This window comes from Anneissia japonica, unplaced genomic scaffold, assembly GCF_011630105.1.
Source record: "Anneissia japonica isolate Jap-2015-1 unplaced genomic scaffold, ASM1163010v1 scaffold287774_len439945_cov178, whole genome shotgun sequence".
Taxonomy (NCBI): domain Eukaryota; kingdom Metazoa; phylum Echinodermata; class Crinoidea; order Comatulida; family Comatulidae; genus Anneissia; species Anneissia japonica.
The window spans coordinates 314,593-329,864 of record NW_022725867.1 but is presented as its reverse complement, the minus strand read 5'-3'; the positions used below and the strand labels follow the sequence as shown (position 1 = coordinate 329,864).

Below are 15,272 nucleotides of genomic sequence, written 5' to 3'. Positions count from 1 at the left end.
ATAGCTCATACTTTTTTTGGACGATTTTTTTGACCCCACCATTTTCCAGTTGTTTTGTATTCCATCACAAGAGTCCTCTGCAAATTGATAAATGCCACATTAACGGTGCGTACGCACCACTCCCTCCCCTCCCCCCACCAAATCACCAAAGGTCCACATTTTCAGGAGTAGAAAATTCAAGACACTCTCACACGTTCCAGAAATCCATCCACCAAAACTCCTTGACCAATTTAGGACTGCCTCTAATTTGTCGTACAAACAAGACTTTTAACTGCATTTATAAGCTTTTTCATGAGGAATTTGAGTGTTTTTCCCTGCCGCTTGCGTGTCAATAACGCGCCACGTACTCAAAACTCCGATCTCTATTCTTTTTATAGGTTTCACTAGAAATTTCTATATTGTTAAATTAAATTCGCGAGTGCCATTTTCGGCCACCTGAGGTGCATAATCATAGATTTTCTTACCTCAGCCCAACCATGGTGGGCTGAGGTGTTATAGATCCCAGTGATGGATTCAAGGCGAGCTGATCCGTGGGCCTCAAAAAGTTGGAGAAAAATCAAAACACAGTAATCAGCCGATTCTGAAATTAAAACTTTAGAAGTTTTACGTTCTGTGGCACCTACAGCTGCTTTAAAAAAAAGTGATTTCTATTTATTATTATTCAAAGTCTCGCTCTTTGGCTAGAGTTTATATAGAAACGCCCTCTACACATTTCAATTGTTCCATATTCATCATTTGCATTTCAGTAGCCTTTATTTTTATATGAAATTTAATACTGATAAGATAATACTGAATGTTCATTAAAATTACTAAAAATTATTGTAAACAATAAGGCAAAAAAAGCAATTCCGTTGTACAATAATACAATAAATATGCCTAATATATCCTCGTTGATTGCTTCTGCAGGTAATAACACCAATACAATACGTACAATTGAACCAAATATATTCTAATCACAAGCGAGTGTTAAACACCTGACTCTCTCCCTGACGGGTTCCGGGGTCGACGAGGCTTCTTGTCGGTAATACGCCGGTAACCCTACGCTGAGTCTGGGCTCGGGCCTTGGCGAAGACCCGGTCCTTGGCGAGGTTGAGTACTTAGCCTTGCGGCATCATTGATGATTGCTTGGCGGTGATACTTGACAGGACTAGGCGATTAACAGACTGCAGGGGAGATGCACAGGGAGTCTCGGTCAACTGACAGGCACTCGGGATGGCATGCTAGGTTCAGTGCATCATCATGGCTTAGGGGTCGCACTGCTTCCTCCCTCCGTTCAGTTGGCTGGGGCCGAGCAAGTAGTTCCATCGTGCATTTAAGTAACCAGCGTACGAGGAGCGAAAACTTGAATACTAAAGAACAGAACACACTTACTTGCAACTTGTGGGAATTATGTTAGTGTTAGTGTGGGAACTAATTTTATGTTTAGGTTTGGTATGTGTGTTAAGTTATTGGTTAGGGTTAGTGTTGGAATTAAGAGATGCCCTTTATCTAAAATAAAAACTACTAAAATCATGTTTATAAATAAATGTTTTAAAACACACAACTTATGAATATGAAACAATTGTAGGCCTACATTTGTAGAGGGTACTTCTATCTGAACTTTATAATTTATAATATTTCTCTGCAGATCGATACTAATGCCACTTAAAGCATATTTTTTTACCCCGCCATTTTCCAATTGTTTCGTATTCCATGACACCTACAGATCACAAGAGTCCTCTGTAGGTTGATATATGCCACATAAATCCTCGTTTTAAGCTTAAATAACGATAAATAAGATGATATTCAATTAGGCCCATGTGGCCGAATTTATGAAAAATGACCAGGTTAAAAATTGCCGATTTTCGTAAAAGCCATGAGCTATAGCTCATACTTCTTTTTGGACGATTTTTTTGACCACGCCATTTTCTAGTTGTTTCGTATTCCATGACACCTACAGATATCACAAGAGCCTTCTGTAGGTTGATAAGTGCCAATTAAATCCTCCTTTTAAGCTTAAATAACGATAAATCGGATGATACTCAATTAGGCCCATGTGGCCGAATCTAGGAAAAACGACCAGGTTAAAAAATGGCCAATTTTGGTTAAAACCATGAGCTATAGCTCATACATTTTTTTTGGACGATTTTTTTACCCCGCCATTTTCCAGTTGTTTCGTATTCCATGACACCTACAGATCACAAAAGTCCTCTATAGGTTGATAAATGCCACTTAAATCCTCGTTTTAAGCTTAAATAACGATAAATCGGATGATACTCAATTAGACCCATGTGGCCGAATCTAGGAAAAACGATAAGGTTAAAAATTGGCCAATTTTCGTAAAAACCATGAGCTATAGCTCATACATTTTTTTGGACGATTTTTTTTGACCACGCCATTTTGCAGTTGTTTCGTATTCCATGACACCTACAGATCACAAAAGTCCTCTGTAGGTTGATAAATGCCACATAAATCCTCGTTTCAAGCTTAAATAACGATAAATAAGATGATATTCAATTAGGCCCATGTGGCCGAATCTAGGAAAAATGACCAGGTTTAAAATTGGCCGATTTTCGTAAAAACCATGAGCTATAGCTCCATGGCACCTACAGATCACAAGAGTCCTCTACAGGTTGATAAATGCCACTTAAATCCTCGTTTTAAGCTTAAATAGCGATAAATATGATGATATTCAATTAGGCCCATGTGGCCGAATCTATGAAAAACGGCCAGATTGAAAAACGGCCAGATTAAAAATTGCCGATTTTCGTAAAAACCATGAGCTATAGTTCATACTTTTTTTTGGACGATTTTTTTGACCCCGCCATTTTCTAGCTGTTTCGTATTCCATGACACCTACAGATCACAAGAGTCCTCTGTAGGTTGATAAATGCCACATGAATCCTCGTTTTAAGCTTAAATAGCGATAAATAAGATGATATTCAATTAGGCGTATGTGGCCGAATCTAGGAAAAACGACCAGGTTAAAAAATGGCCAATTTTGGTTAAAACCATGAGCTATAGCTCATACATTTTTTGGACGATTTTTTTTTACCACGCCATTTTGCAGTTGTTTCGTATTCCATGACACCTACAGATCACGAAAGTCCTCTGTAGGTTGATAAATGCCACATAAATCCTCGTTTTAAGCTTAAATAACGATAAATCGGATGATACTCAATTAGACCCATGTGGCCGAATCTAGGAAAAACGATAAGGTTAAAAATTGGCCAATTTTCGTAAAAACCATGAGCTATAGCTCATACATTTTTTTGGACGATTTTTTTTACCACGCCATTTTGCAGTTGTTTCGTATTCCATGACACCTACAGATCACAAAAGTCCTCTGTAGGTTGATAAATACCACTTAAATCCTCGTTTTAAGCTTAAACAGCGATAAATAAGATGATATTCAATTAGGCCCATGTGGCCGAATCTAGGAAAAACGACCAGGTTTAAAATTGGCCGATTTTCGTAAAAACTTTTTTTTGGACGATTTTTTTTACCCCGCCATTTTCTAGTTGTTTCGTATTCAATGACACCTACAGATCACAAGAGTCCTCTGTAGGTTGATAAGTGCCACATGAATCCTCGTTTTAAGCTTAAATAGCGATAAATAAGATGATATTCAATTAGGCCCATGTGGCCGAATCTAGGAAAAACGACCAGGTTAAAAAATGGCCAATTTTGGTTAAAACCATGAGCTATAGCTCATACTTTTTTTTGGACGATTTTTTTGACCCCGCCATTTTCCAGTTGTTTCGTATTCCATGGCACCAACAAATCACAAGAGTCCACTATAGGTTGATAAATGCCACTTAAATCCTCGTTTTAAGCTTAAATAACGATAAATCGGATGATACTCAATTAGACCCATGTGGCCGAATCTAGGAAAAACGACCAAGTTAAAAATTGGCCAATTTTCGTAAAAACCATGAGCTATAGCTCATACATTTTTTTGGACGATTTTTTTGACCACGCCATTTTCCAGTTGTTTCGTATTCCATGACACCTACAGATCACAAGAGTCCTCTATAGGTTGATAAATGCCACTTAAATCCTCGTTTTAAGCTTAAATAACGATAAATATTATGATCTTCAATTAGGCCCATGTGGCCGAATCTATGAAAAACGGCCAGATTAAAAATTGGCCGATTTTCGTAAAAACCATGAGCTATAGCTCATACTTTTTTTTGGACGATTTTTTTTACCCCGCCATTTTCTAGTTGTTTCGTATTCCATGACACCTACAGATCACAAAAGTCCTCTGTAGGTTGATAAATGCCACATAAATCCTCGTTTTAAGCTTAAATAGCGATAAATAAGATGATATTCAATTAGGCCCATGTGGCCGAATCTATGAAAAACGACCAGGTTTAAAATTGGCCGATTTTCGTAAAAACCATGAGCTTTTCGTAAAAACCAAAACTTTTTTTGGACGATTTTTTTGACCCCGCCATTTTCTAGTTGTTTCATTTCATTTTTTTTTTATTTATTTATTAGACACAAAGGTCCTGGGACTTCTAAAGAAGCAATAGCCTCTGTGACTCAATGAGTCAGAAGTCCCAGCAAAACACCAAAAACATCAAAAATATTTACAATATATTAAGTTAAAATTTGTAAAAAGTAACAAAAAAATATAAAAATTATATCTACATCTGAATGCTAAAAAGATACGATTTGAACCTCTTTAAAAAAAACTTTTAGGTTACAATTTACAGCATCGTCTTTAATTCGGTTTGGAAGGGATGACCAATACACAGGAAATGAATGAATAGATGAATGTTTAAGTGCAACGGTGCGGGCAAATGGATGAATGAAAGTAAGATTATTTGGATGACGAGAATTGATAACTATATTATTGATTGCACTGCAGATGTTATGTTTGTAAAAACATCGAAATACAAAATTTCGTATTCCATGACACCTACAGATCACAAAAGTCCTCTGTAGGTTAATAAATGCCACATAAATCCTCGTTTTAAGCTTAAATAACGATAAATCGGATGATACTCAATTAGACCCATGTGGCCGAATCTAGGAAAAACGATAAGGTTAAAAATTGGCCGATTTTCGTAAAAACCATGAGCTATAGCTCATACTTTTTTTTGGACGATTTTTTTGACCCCGCCATTTTCTAGTTGTTTCGTATTCCATGACACCTACAGATCACAAGAGTCCTCTGTAGGTTGATAAATGCCACATAAATTCTCGTTTTAAGCTTAAATAGCGATAAATAAGATGATACTCAATTAGGCCCATGTGGCCGAATCTAGGAAAAACGACCAGGTTAAAAATTGGCCGATTTTCGTCAAAAACCATGAGCTATTGCTCATTATATTTTTTGACGATTTTTTCGAACCCGCCATTTTCCGGTTGTTCTGTATTCCATGACACCTTCAGATTATGAGAGTCCTCTACAGGTTGATAAATGCCACGTAAAGCCTATTTTTAAGCTTAAATAACAATAAATCGGATGATTAAGCCCGGCCGAATCCGGGAAAAACGACAATTTTTGGGAGAAACCATGAGCTCTTAGTTTTTTTTTTTGACAATTTTTTTTCTTCACCATTTTCAGGTTGTTAAATTGTAAGGCCACCAATTTGTGACAATGTTATACTACGATGAATTAAGAAAACACAATGTCACCGGGAACGTCGCAGTACAAGCTTTTAATTCAAAGTGAAGTTACAAATTTTCGAAATTTTGCCTGAAATCTGTAAACCACGAGGTCGCTTCCCCGATCAAGATGTATTCCAAGCATCATGAGGATACCCAAACGAGCATTTGTCATAGTAGAACGTAAACCATTTTTAATTAGTCCCATTGAACAGGGGCGGATCCAGAATTTTTCAAACTGGGGGAGGGGCATTTGTATATTTTTTATTTCAATACATAACATTAATATGCACTGACATTTTAACAATAGTGTCAAAACGCTGTTTTGACACTTGACACTGTTCGGCTGACTTACGTTACAATAGATGTTTGAACGTAATTAATTTACATTGAAGAATGAATATATATGTTGCTTCGAACCCAACGAACCCCCCTGGTAATTCAAAGTAATATACGGTAGTCGGATAACTTAAAATAAACGTGAATTTATGTTATTATTATTATTATTGTTGTCGTTTTTGTTATTATAGTGATGAAAAGTTAACACAAACGGTACACAAATAGGTCAATGAAGGCAATATGGTTGCTAAACGAACAGATATGTAAATATGTAAATATTGTTTTTATTTTTTTTAAATTTTATTCCCCGACGAAATGTATTCGACTTCCCGGACCGGGGGGGGGGGGCGCTAGGCCTCTCCGAGGAGGGGGATATAGATCCCAGCCCCCCCCCCCCACAACCCACCTCTGGCGCCACACCTGTGCTACCTACACTCAATTATATCACAAAAATCGTGAATATTTTCATGATTCTAGAATCAGAAATCAAAAGATAGCGTTGTCAAATGCAAGCAGAGTGGTGATGGATTTGTTATGTGACGGTCATACAAGCCCAAAAAGTAAGGAGATGCAAGAGGTCCGACTTTCCGTGTTTCTTTGGATCGAAATCCTATTTCAAAAGTAGGCTCCCACCTTTCTTTGTATTGTGTTAGCAAAAAGTACTACAAGGACCTAGAGGTCGTCCTTTAAAAGGCGAGTTTCAACCATGTTCGAATTCTAATAGAGCGCCCCCTATCTGGTGGTAGTATATTTTTTTAACGTTTTGTGTGCATTGTGTGACAGCTTAAGAAGACAGTTGACAAAGTATAATTTTAAGCATTTAGTTTTTGTTGTGCACTAACATAGACTGAGATATAAAGGGCTCTCAACATACTCATTTCATTAACAGTTTCTACAAATCTGATTATTACTTAGGGACGGATCCAGTAGGGGGCACGGAACATGTGCCCCAACCCCCTCAAAATTAAAAAAAATTTCAATGCAAATCAATGTTATGTGCTACTCACTTACCTATTCTGAACTGTTGTGACCCCCTGTTCGAAAAATTCTGGATCCACCCCTGTGACCTACGTATAAAGAGAACTGTATTACACAGAATACCCAAATAGCTTAGTCAGACAAGACTAGATAATGGTTTTAATGTATCCATTTTTAAATATTTCAAAAAATCATTCCAGATTCAGTATATATGTATAGCCCCAGCATGGAATGGGAGAAGCACTGGGTTTGGATATACCCAATATACAGACTTGTATACAATACACTGTAAAGTCGGGCACACACTGATTGTTGGCCGATGTTATTCCACGCAGAACACAACCCGACGATGCACACCCCACCGATCGTTTTGCATGATGACCCACTCAGTCTGGCAACATCATTCAACAGACAGCTTCACACTGTCAAGCACTTATTTACGGAGAGCAGAGATGGATTCGTCAGCCAATGGTCATACAACATTGGTTTTCAATATATTTAAGCAAATAACTCCAAAAGTACACTAAAAATGTTTCCAAGTGAACATGTATATATACTCCAGTAAGGCCAAAAAAAAATTGTTTGTGCTGGCCACGTTTTGGGAAAATAAAAAAAAATGTATAGGTCAGTAGGAAAAGCTTTTTTTAAAACCAAAAATGTGTTTACGCTTAAAAGGTATAAAATACACAAAATAATACAATTTTGGATTCACATCGCGTACCATGCACCAAAATAGGATAGGCATTGGCCTCCTAGCCTAGTTCAAGGCTATTTCAGACAGCCCTATTAGCTCATGAAAAAAATATTGATCCTTGTAGTAAAAAAAAAACAAAACTAAAATGCCGACCCCCGAGCTTCATAATATTTGGGTCGGTAGGGTGTGGCCTACAAAATATTTTTTTTTATTTGGCCTAATGAGTATTAAGTATTTGTATACATAACATTGATTCAGGATTAATGGTTCTGATTAAACAGAATAGTGGTGGTAAACTTCTATTCTATAATCAAAATTGATTTTTTTTTGCAACATTAATGCCCAAAACCAGCTCATCATCCCAGTAATATTATTACATTAATGAACATACATCATCAGAACATTCAACATTTAACATATTACTCATATGCATATGTTTTATATATTTTCTTGTTTTAAATCAATGATAAACAAATAAAATAAAATAGGCAAACTATTGGCCTAAATAGTACTTAAATTGAAATTATTAACCATACTAAAAAGTTCCATATTTAATTCAATACTTAACATAAGTAAGCATGACTCAGTAAACTTAAGTGAATAAGTAACAAAAATAAACACAATAATAAACATAAATCAACTAAAAACATCTATAGCTGAATAAATTAACCAACTGAATAAGTAACAATATTAAACACAATAACATAAATTAATTAAAAACCATCCATAACTGGACAAGTTAGCCAACATAACTGAATAAGGAAACATACTTACTGTAGCTTAAGTATATCAAACTGCATAGCATTGCAAAGTTAGATCATAATCTTACAAATTATGGTAAATGGATTAAAACGGAGAAACACTGACACAAACATCACCATTAAATTATCAACACAACAAAAAATGCAGCTAATTTTTAAAAATTTTCATTTGGAAAAACAAAAAAACTCAATAATAATGCTTAATATGGTTGCTAATGTACAACATCACTGTCAGCATATGTCCTATGTTATCTACATTAATGTACATAAACATTACAAATTTAAACATTAACAGGCTCATAAAGTATTTTAATATTAGCTTCAGCGATTTACACCACAAGCAGAAGAATTAAATCCTTCTCAAACAATTTTCTTTCCAAGTAAAAAATAGTGTCAAACAAACATTAACCAAAATAAATATTTTCCGTAAATTTATTCCATTTAAACTTAACATATCCAAGTATTGATAAGCAAGCTACATTTAATTACATACTCGAATACAATAGGTTTTTTTTTGTACATAACATGGTAAAGCAGTTTTTTTTTGTACATAACATGGTAAAGAACTTTCCAGACTATCATATTTTATTCAACAAAAAACATGACATGCCTAAATATGGTCATGATGACATCACATCATGACCATATATAGGCACATCATGACTATATATGGGCAAATTTGATAGTGTGGACAGAGTTTAAGCAAGTAAACATTGCACTTGAGTTTGGTTTCCTTTTTACATGAGACAAGTTGATCAATTAATTAATTAATTAATAATTTTCAAAAACACAAACCTCCTGTACAGAACACATTTAAGCGTATTCAAGAAACCACAATATAAGCATATTTGCAGTAATTAATTTGACACAGTTCTATCACTACAACCTCTACACCAATATCACCATTCTCATCACATTTAAATCAATTTCATCAACATAAATCATTAGGTCACCATCACACTATTAAACATAATGCAAAATAAACTTCCAATACTGAACAAATATTAAGTCAAGCGCCCTCTATCTTTGTGAGCAACAATCAATATTATGTCAAGTTCTTTAATTTAAAACAAGTCTAGCGCCCTCTATTCAAGTGTCGAATTGACTTTAACATGAAAAGACATATAATTCAATATATATATAACACATTCTTTCTCTTGCAAAAAAAAAAAACTTTTTCATTCAGTGTCTTAGTTTTCAAGGTTCTTGTGCACTGTACAAGGCAGTACACATCATCATAATCACCATCTTAATCATTACAAGTATTTCATCATCAAAATCATCATCAATAACAATAACAAAATCTCACAAAAATAGATGAAACCCAGACTAAACAGGGCAAATTAATGATACAATAAAATGATTACTGATGATAAAAATTATATTTATATAGAATTTGTATTAAATCCTAAAAAAATGTCAACCTTTTATAATTTTATAAAGATGTGGGAAAATGAGGCTATGGTAACAATTACCATGCCAACAATTAACATTACCATGGCAACTGTTAACCACGCCAAAGGTAAATATTAGCGGTGCTTACACTGTAATTCCGAGACAACAAATAAAGTTGATGTTGATTCTGATTCATTAACCCTGTCATAGTAACCTTCATATTACCATGCCAACATGAAACAGCCTTTATGACATCACTGATTTTTTCACAAATGTATTCATTACTATTCTATGTTATAAGTACTTCAAAGGTTAAATCTTTGATACATGCGATAACAAACCCCTTAGATTACCTTTGACCTTTGTGGAGCTGTTTGTGTTTGACCTTTGCAAACCTGAAGACCTTTGACCTGTATAGAGCTGCAACAAGCTTTCTTGGACTTGCTTTTGCGATAAAGCTCTTAGATTACCTTTGACCTCTGTGGAGCTCATTGTGTTTGACCTTTGTAAATGTGAAGCCCTTTGACCTGAGCGGGACTTGGATTGTTTGCTTTATTGCACATCATCTGTTGGCCTAACATACAAGACTTGTGTTCAGAATGTGTGTGCATTTCTACAGACTCCACACCCAAGGGCAAACTCCTCCCCTGTAGCTGGATGCTCCACATGTAACGGGCACTCGTCTCCTTCCAACTGCGTAATCTTTGGACCTGTCGAGATATTTGCATAATAATAAAAATGTGTGTAGACAATGATACTGAAGACGATGATGATAATGAAAACAATGATGAGAATAGAGAGCTTTCAATTGCATGACGACAGTAGGACGTACAATGTAATGGCGTTACTAATAGTCATCTGCGCATGCGCGAGAACGTCAAGTTCTCCTTGTCGAGTGGATTCTAGGACGCATTTTGGCCAAATCTATGTATGCAGAGAACGTAGGACGGCCAGTAGAATGGTCATGCATGAGTGATTCAGTTCTCGCATTGTGTTGTCAAACAAATCGAAAGCTTCCTAATAAGAAATATGATGACACTGTGTGAAAATAATAAAAATGATAAAGATACTGATGATGAATATTGCTGCAGCTATGATGATTGTGATGAATACGATAGTGATTATGATGTGTAATGGTGATGATGATGCTGCTGATTATTGACACCTGTCATGTAACAAATAATTCACAAGATAGATTCATCTCTTTTATACTCTGTCAATAATATTTAAAATCTTCTACCTCTATTCATTAGCATACAACTCATTTTTATCCATTGTCACTGTACTGTATATATTGTATATTATTAATTTAACTGTTATTTATATATTTTTTGCACTGTATGTAAAGTTTTATATTTATAGTTGTCTTGTTATTTAATTTGTATGTACATTTTGTGCATTCTTAGGTCTGGAATAAAAATTTCATGTACTATGTTGTATGTGACAATGGAATCTGAAATCTTGATGATGCCGATAATAGACCTTTCCAGCGTGTCAAACTTAACAACTAGCCAATCAGAACAAGGCTACAAATATGAGCGCGTACTACAAATACACATGTTGTCCCACAAGCACATGTGCTTGCGTATGTTTTAACACTGTCGTTAATCTAAGGGGAGGGGCTTGGTGGAAAAGTCCATTGTGGTCTGAGGTGAGTTTACCTGCAGGACATCTCGGTAAGTCTTGCTTTGCAATAGTTGTAATCCTCTGGAAGTCGTCGTGACAAGCGTTGCAGAAGTGAGTGGTACCAAAACAAAAGAAGACAGCCACCGAACAACAATACCGACACTTGTACTCCAGGAAATCTGTGCCATGTTTTGGACACATCTAGAAAACAATAATAAATAAATAAATAATAATAAATAATAATAATAATAATAATAATAAATAGAAAGTTAACCATTTGTCCGGATGCTAAGTCTGCATTTATTATACTCTTTAGGCTCCCAGCCTTTAGAGTAGAGATTACTGTACATCTTAAAAACCAATACAAAGAGGTTCAACCTCATATAACATAACATAATATGAGGCTTGACTTCCCAAAACCACCAATCAGTGACTAAAAAATGAACATTGACTTTTTAATATATTCATATTCTGCACATTATAAGCTTTAAAATGATGGGTCATTTACTGGAATCGACTTGCTATTGCCAAAGTTACGAGTAAAAGTATTACAGCTTCTCTGTACTAAAGTATACAATACTGGCACATTCTTTGCTAAATACTCAGTTTAACATTTAGGGACAATACGCTGGTTTTGACATTGCAAGCTTCATGTAGTAATTTTTACTGTGAAAATAAGTCGAGGCTAATTTTACACCAATTCCTAATTCTGATTGGATATTATTGTCCTAATACAATCCATACATACAATAACATTCAATATGCATTATAAATTGATTGGTTTAAAGTAACAATAGCCACTGCCTATAATTTATGATTGAACAACAAAATTAACATTTGCCTTCAGCAAAGTGATAATTTTTTAATAAATAAGCCAACTCGTAGTTTGAACTCTACTAGAACATACTGTAGCCTCCTTCCATACAATATATTTTTTTTTTTTCAATTTGCATTCTTATTTACTGTATTACTGTATTGTATGGAAAATAAATGCATATTTGATTTGATTTGATTTTGAACTGCACATGCCCATATCAAGATCATTTGACATAAAAATTTGACTTACCTGAGCCCTTGATACATCTGAGCATCCGCCACAAACCAGCTCAGCAGGGTCATACTCTTGTACGCCACCCTGATCACACCTCGCCTCACCACCATAATAAGCTTTCTTACACTTGAAGCAAACATAGTAAGCATAGCGGTTGATGGCAAACCCAGCAGGGTCTTGATAGAAGCGAGCACCTGGCATTGTGATGGCCTCGCATTTATTCAAACCTTCGTACTCCAAGCGCATCAGAGCTTTTCGCTTAACATCTTGTTGAAGAGTTCTAATTGGCTCAAGCATAGCTTCCAACATTTTGTTCTCCATATCCACCTGGAAAAAACAACAGCACAAATGATTAGAAATTCTATGTAAACAAGATACAGGTGGCTAGTTCATTTACATAGATGTTTTCACTGATTTATATATGTGTTCATTGATTTTTATATGTGGTAAACAACAGAAAACTAAAAAATCGTGATTCTAATAGTGTGTATCACATATAAGGCCTGTGATGATGATGATAAAATATGATGGTGACATGACACAGTGTCTTTTGCCCATTCCCTATCCGGGCAAACCATTTTGTTTCTTTACTGTATTTATTTGCCAAATAATAATTATTATTATAAACATCGTTCGCAGTTTGTTTGAAAATTATTCTAAATACTTACTTTACAGATTGGACACAAGACGAAGCCAAAGGTGATGCGAGGTCCTACCCACCTCTTCTCAAGGACACGCAAGCAGCAGTGATAGTGGAACACATGGCCACACTCGAGCTGTGTGATTATAAGGAAAAAAAACCTCATGAATTGTTTGGTATTTTATATGCATAAGGTGTACAAGAAGTACAATGTAACCCTTCTGGTGGTGGATTCAGTGAGAGGTAAAAGGGGTGTTTCCCCCACCCCCACCACCCCTCGCAGCCAAAAAATCCTGGATAGGACACAGGTTGCTTTATTCAAAACAGAAATGTTCTACAATATATATACAAATATTTACATAAGTTAGATAGCTGTATGATTACTCTTATGGGCCAATGGCCTAACAGAAGTGAAACAAAAGCAGCTGAAAGATTGCCTGGAATTTATGCAAACACACTATGATATTATGCAAATGTTTAACAAAATATGCAAATGATTGCTTCAGATATTATAATAGTGAACCCACCTGGAGAGCAGGTGCACAGGATAAGGCTTCTGTAAAGCATACCATACACATATCATCTGAGTCTTGCTTAAGGGTGGGGTCACCGCTGCACCCCTGTAGGCATGCTAGATGTTTCTCTTCGCCCTTTATGCCCCCGCAGATGTGCTCACAGGAATGGACTTTCATACAAGCTGTTTCAGCATACCCCTGATAAAATTCAAATTCAAATAGTTTCTCATTGTTTATTGAACATCAATACAAGCTTTTTTTTTACCATTAAGAGGGGGGAGGGAGTCAGATAAGCCAATTAAGGTTTTGGATTGACCCAAAACTTAGCAATAACACAGTTAACTGTTAATATATAACAAAGTAAACACAAAAAAAGGAGAAAAAAAAACAGTATTCTCTGACTGGACACAAAGAAATAAAAACATAATTAAATGCTTCAATTACTCCTTGTATACTTATGTTTACATTTAAACAACTAGTCTATTAATAAACAACTGGTCTATTGATAAACACAGCATAAGGAGATAATATTATTAATAATAATAATAATAATAATAATAATAATAATAATAATAATAATAATAATAATAATAATAATAATAATAATAATATGTTTGTATTTTAGTTTACAAAGAGAGGTTGAAGGAGCAGCTTTTATATGTTGATGAAGGGAGTTCCAATATTGTAATATATTATAATAATAAGTTACAGGTTTATGTATAATTATAGCAAGGAAATATGAAATAAAATTGACAACTTTACATTCATTAATGGATTTCAGTAAACTTGTTAATGTTAGATATTGTTTATATATGATATGTAGCAAAAACATGTATTGGTTGAATATATATAACACACATATACTTTATCTGATTTGACTAATAATATGATTATCACTTACCTGGCAGTCATCGCAGATTGCAGCTGCTGTCCCCAAGCCCGATGCTTGACCTCCGCAGAATCTGCATGAACCACGACCTGCTGAACCGTGGCTGTTACCTGTACTCCCTTTAATATAAATTATTGAAAATATAATGTAATTCATTTATTACCAAATTAAATAATAATGTAGCATTACATATTGATCTGAAGTGAAATTATATAGTGATCAAATTTATATATGATGTCAGCAGTGGATTCAAGGGGAGGGGCTGCAGCCAGCCCAGGCCCCCTTCCTGAATGTTTCAAAAATTATTTTTAAAAAATAGAGAAAAAGAAGACTATGTTCAAATTTATGTATGATAGTGGCATTTCTGAATATCTACAGGTGCCATAATCTTTATTTTTTTCAGCCTCAACCATGGTGGTCTGAAGAAGGTAGACTCTCTATCTGTGAATGTCCCTCCATTGCCTCTTTCTCCACCAATGTATCTAAATTAGGTAATATTCCAACCTTTCCTAATTTTAAATATAAACCAAATATGGAGAATCTAGCAAAGAGCCATGCTTTTACATGGAAGAAGTCCCACTAATTAGCATAAGGAATACCTGATTCTTTGAAGTCAACCATTGCCTTCAAGGTCTTGGAGTCAGCTAAGATCATAACCCAGAACAGCTTACTTCTGCCACACCCCTCATGGAGGTCAATCTTAATAGCTTCCTCTTCTTCCTTAAAAACCTACAATTAAAGAAAATATTAATTACACTTTATGGGCTTTCCTCCTATATAAACGAT

At 35.1% G+C, this 15,272-nt stretch overlaps 1 protein-coding gene across 1 annotated transcript in view; it reads right to left on the bottom strand.

The window, feature by feature from the left end:
- Positions 1 to 6,744: 6,744 nt before the first annotated feature.
- LOC117112946 (E3 ubiquitin-protein ligase MYCBP2-like) overlaps positions 6,745 to 15,272 on the bottom strand; it is a 52,905-nt gene continuing 44,377 nt past the window's right edge. The window contains exons 64-70 of the mRNA XM_033256165.1: positions 15,086 to 15,215; positions 14,499 to 14,605; positions 13,610 to 13,795; positions 13,111 to 13,218; positions 12,458 to 12,769; positions 11,427 to 11,592; positions 6,745 to 10,475 (exon numbers count right to left, since the gene is read on the bottom strand). Coding sequence (XP_033112056.1) covers positions 10,360 to 10,475; positions 11,427 to 11,592; positions 12,458 to 12,769; positions 13,111 to 13,218; positions 13,610 to 13,795; positions 14,499 to 14,605; positions 15,086 to 15,215 — 1,125 coding nt within the window. The 3' untranslated portion in view covers positions 6,745 to 10,359. The remainder of the gene's footprint in view (positions 10,476 to 11,426; positions 11,593 to 12,457; positions 12,770 to 13,110; positions 13,219 to 13,609; positions 13,796 to 14,498; positions 14,606 to 15,085; positions 15,216 to 15,272) is intronic.